Raw genomic sequence first — 2,141 nt, 5'->3', positions numbered from 1 at the left:
CGTGAGGTATATCGTATTTAGTGTGTGTGTGTCTGTGTGTATACAAGGGACCTTAAAGGACATCCAGTGTCCCGAACATGAACTGTTTGAACAGTGGACTGAACTCTGATGAACAGACAGGACAAAGTAAAAAAATAAATAAATAAATGCTTATATTATATAGAGACACACACACACACACACACACACACACACAGACACAGACACAAAGTAACACTTGACTTAATTTGATTGACTCTTTTGGTGTGATTTGCTTGTTTCTGTTCTCTGATTGGTGGATATTTCTTTGCAGAATCATGGGTAATGTAGTTTTTCTACTAGGGATTTTGCAGTTAAACATGATTACTTGAAATAATATAAAAACAAATACTATAAGCTAACAACTTTATAGCTTGCAGCAGTTCTGTCATTAAAGATTTACAAATTATTGTTCAAAATCACTTCTGTGTAAAAAACGAATGGGATTTTTACTTCTGGAACCCGATTGGCTGACATGTAAATTGTGGGCGGGGTTTGGAGAGCATGTGTGTAAAGGTTACCTGCAGCACATGTGCTTTGACACGATTTCACAGAAAAAAAAAAAAAGACACTGCGTACAATTATTTGTGACTTTTAAATATTTTATTAGGTTATAATTTGCAGAGCTTAAAATATTAAATCGCCTTTAACTTAAAGTATTATTAAAATACGTAAAACAAAAGCCAGAACTGAGGAGCCCTGAAAAAACGTCAGCTAAAACCGAAACGAAAAGAAAAAGGAAACCGAGAAATAAATTAAATAAAAGGAAAAGGTCCGATCTTCTCGTCGCGACACAAACTCTCTGAACAGTGATGAAGGGAGAACTAAAACATCCGTCGCTCGAAGATAATAATCTTTGCAATCAATACATACAGACTAAGTGTACATTCTTTTCCATTCACAAATCGTCTTTTCAGAATGAGGCTAGAGACATGATTCCCGAGACGCTTCCAGAGCCAGAGCGTTTGGATTCAACAGCAGACAAACGCAAATGTCTTTGTCACTCGAGGGAGGAGGTGTGAACCCAGTTCACCTCGTGCCTCCTCTACAGTGCTCAACATGCAACACAAGTCTGTCCCATATAAGTAGAGGGAGGATGGGATTGCTATATGATGAGTAAAGTGACACCGAGAGGCTTATGGGTGAGCAGGTAGCATTGACAGCTCTCTCAGTTCCTGAGTGCAAAAGCCATGAACACACACACACACACACACACACACCCCTTTTACCCTATAAAAATGGAAAAGAAACCTTTATACCGAACACGAGGACCAGGCCGACACCCTTATCAAACCAAGAGAGGGGAAACTGCTGCATCAAACGGAAAGCGTAAAACGGGAAGGAAACCGAAGCACGGTCAGGTTGTTCTTGGTTAAAGGGTTAGGCGGCTGCCTCTGAGGTCATTCGGCGAGAGCCTGGCGGAGCGCTCCGAAACGGGTCCTAAAGAGAACAATGTTCTGGGAGGGTGAAGAAGGTCTGCGAGTCCCAGCAGTCCTTCTGAACCCTGGCTTGGCAGGTCAGAGACGCAGCGGCGCCGGACTCATCTCTCCGTCACGTGGTTCTGTGGCTGAGGAGGCAGCGGCGTGCACAGGGCCTCCGTCAGATCGTCCATTATCGACGTCTCCTTGGGGTCCATCAGGTTGAATTCCCTTATAAAAACCACGAAATGCGTGTAGAGTGTGTTTATGTGTCCGTGCAGGTCCATGGCCACCGTCTCCTTGTAGTGAGACCAGTAGATGTGTGCCAGAACGTGGAAGAGATACCTGCAGATTTTCTTCACCAGCGAGTCGAAGGTGTTGGGGAACTCTTTACCTGCAGACGACCGGACAAACTACATCAGCTCCCACACATTTAGACCAGTGAATGTGATGAATGAATGACGTGTGCACTACTGTTCAAAAGATGAAAATTGTGAAATATTTTTGCAATTTAAAACAGCTGTTTTCTATGTGAATATCTGTTAAGCTGTAATTTATTTCTGTGATGCGCAGCTGTATTTTCAGCATCATTACTCCAGTCTTCAGTGTCACATGATCTTCAGATATCAGTATAATATGCTGATTTAAGAAACATTTCTGATTATTATCAATGTCGTGCTGCACAATATTTTTGTGGAAACTGAT

The 2,141-nt window shown here is 42.1% G+C and overlaps 1 protein-coding gene across 3 annotated transcripts in view; it reads right to left on the bottom strand.

Moving 5' to 3' along the window:
- Nucleotides 1-505: 505 nt before the first annotated feature.
- mob2b (MOB kinase activator 2b) overlaps nt 506-2,141 on the bottom strand; it is a 44,147-nt gene continuing 42,511 nt past the window's right edge. For 2 of the 3 annotated variants that reach the window (XM_016530574.1, XM_016530573.1), the window contains exon 5: nt 506-1,830. In XM_016530574.1, coding sequence (XP_016386060.1) covers nt 1,559-1,830 — 272 coding nt within the window. In that variant the 3' untranslated portion in view covers nt 506-1,558. The remainder of the gene's footprint in view (nt 1,831-2,141) is intronic. The other variant, XM_016530575.1, reaches the window with a different exon arrangement.

This window comes from Sinocyclocheilus rhinocerous, unplaced genomic scaffold (assembly GCF_001515625.1).
Source record: "Sinocyclocheilus rhinocerous isolate Xijiao unplaced genomic scaffold, SAMN03320098_v1.1 scaffold904, whole genome shotgun sequence".
Lineage (NCBI taxonomy): Eukaryota > Metazoa > Chordata > Actinopteri > Cypriniformes > Cyprinidae > Sinocyclocheilus > Sinocyclocheilus rhinocerous.
The sequence above is the reverse complement of the archived record's forward strand: the minus strand, read 5'-3'. Positions and strand labels throughout refer to the sequence as shown.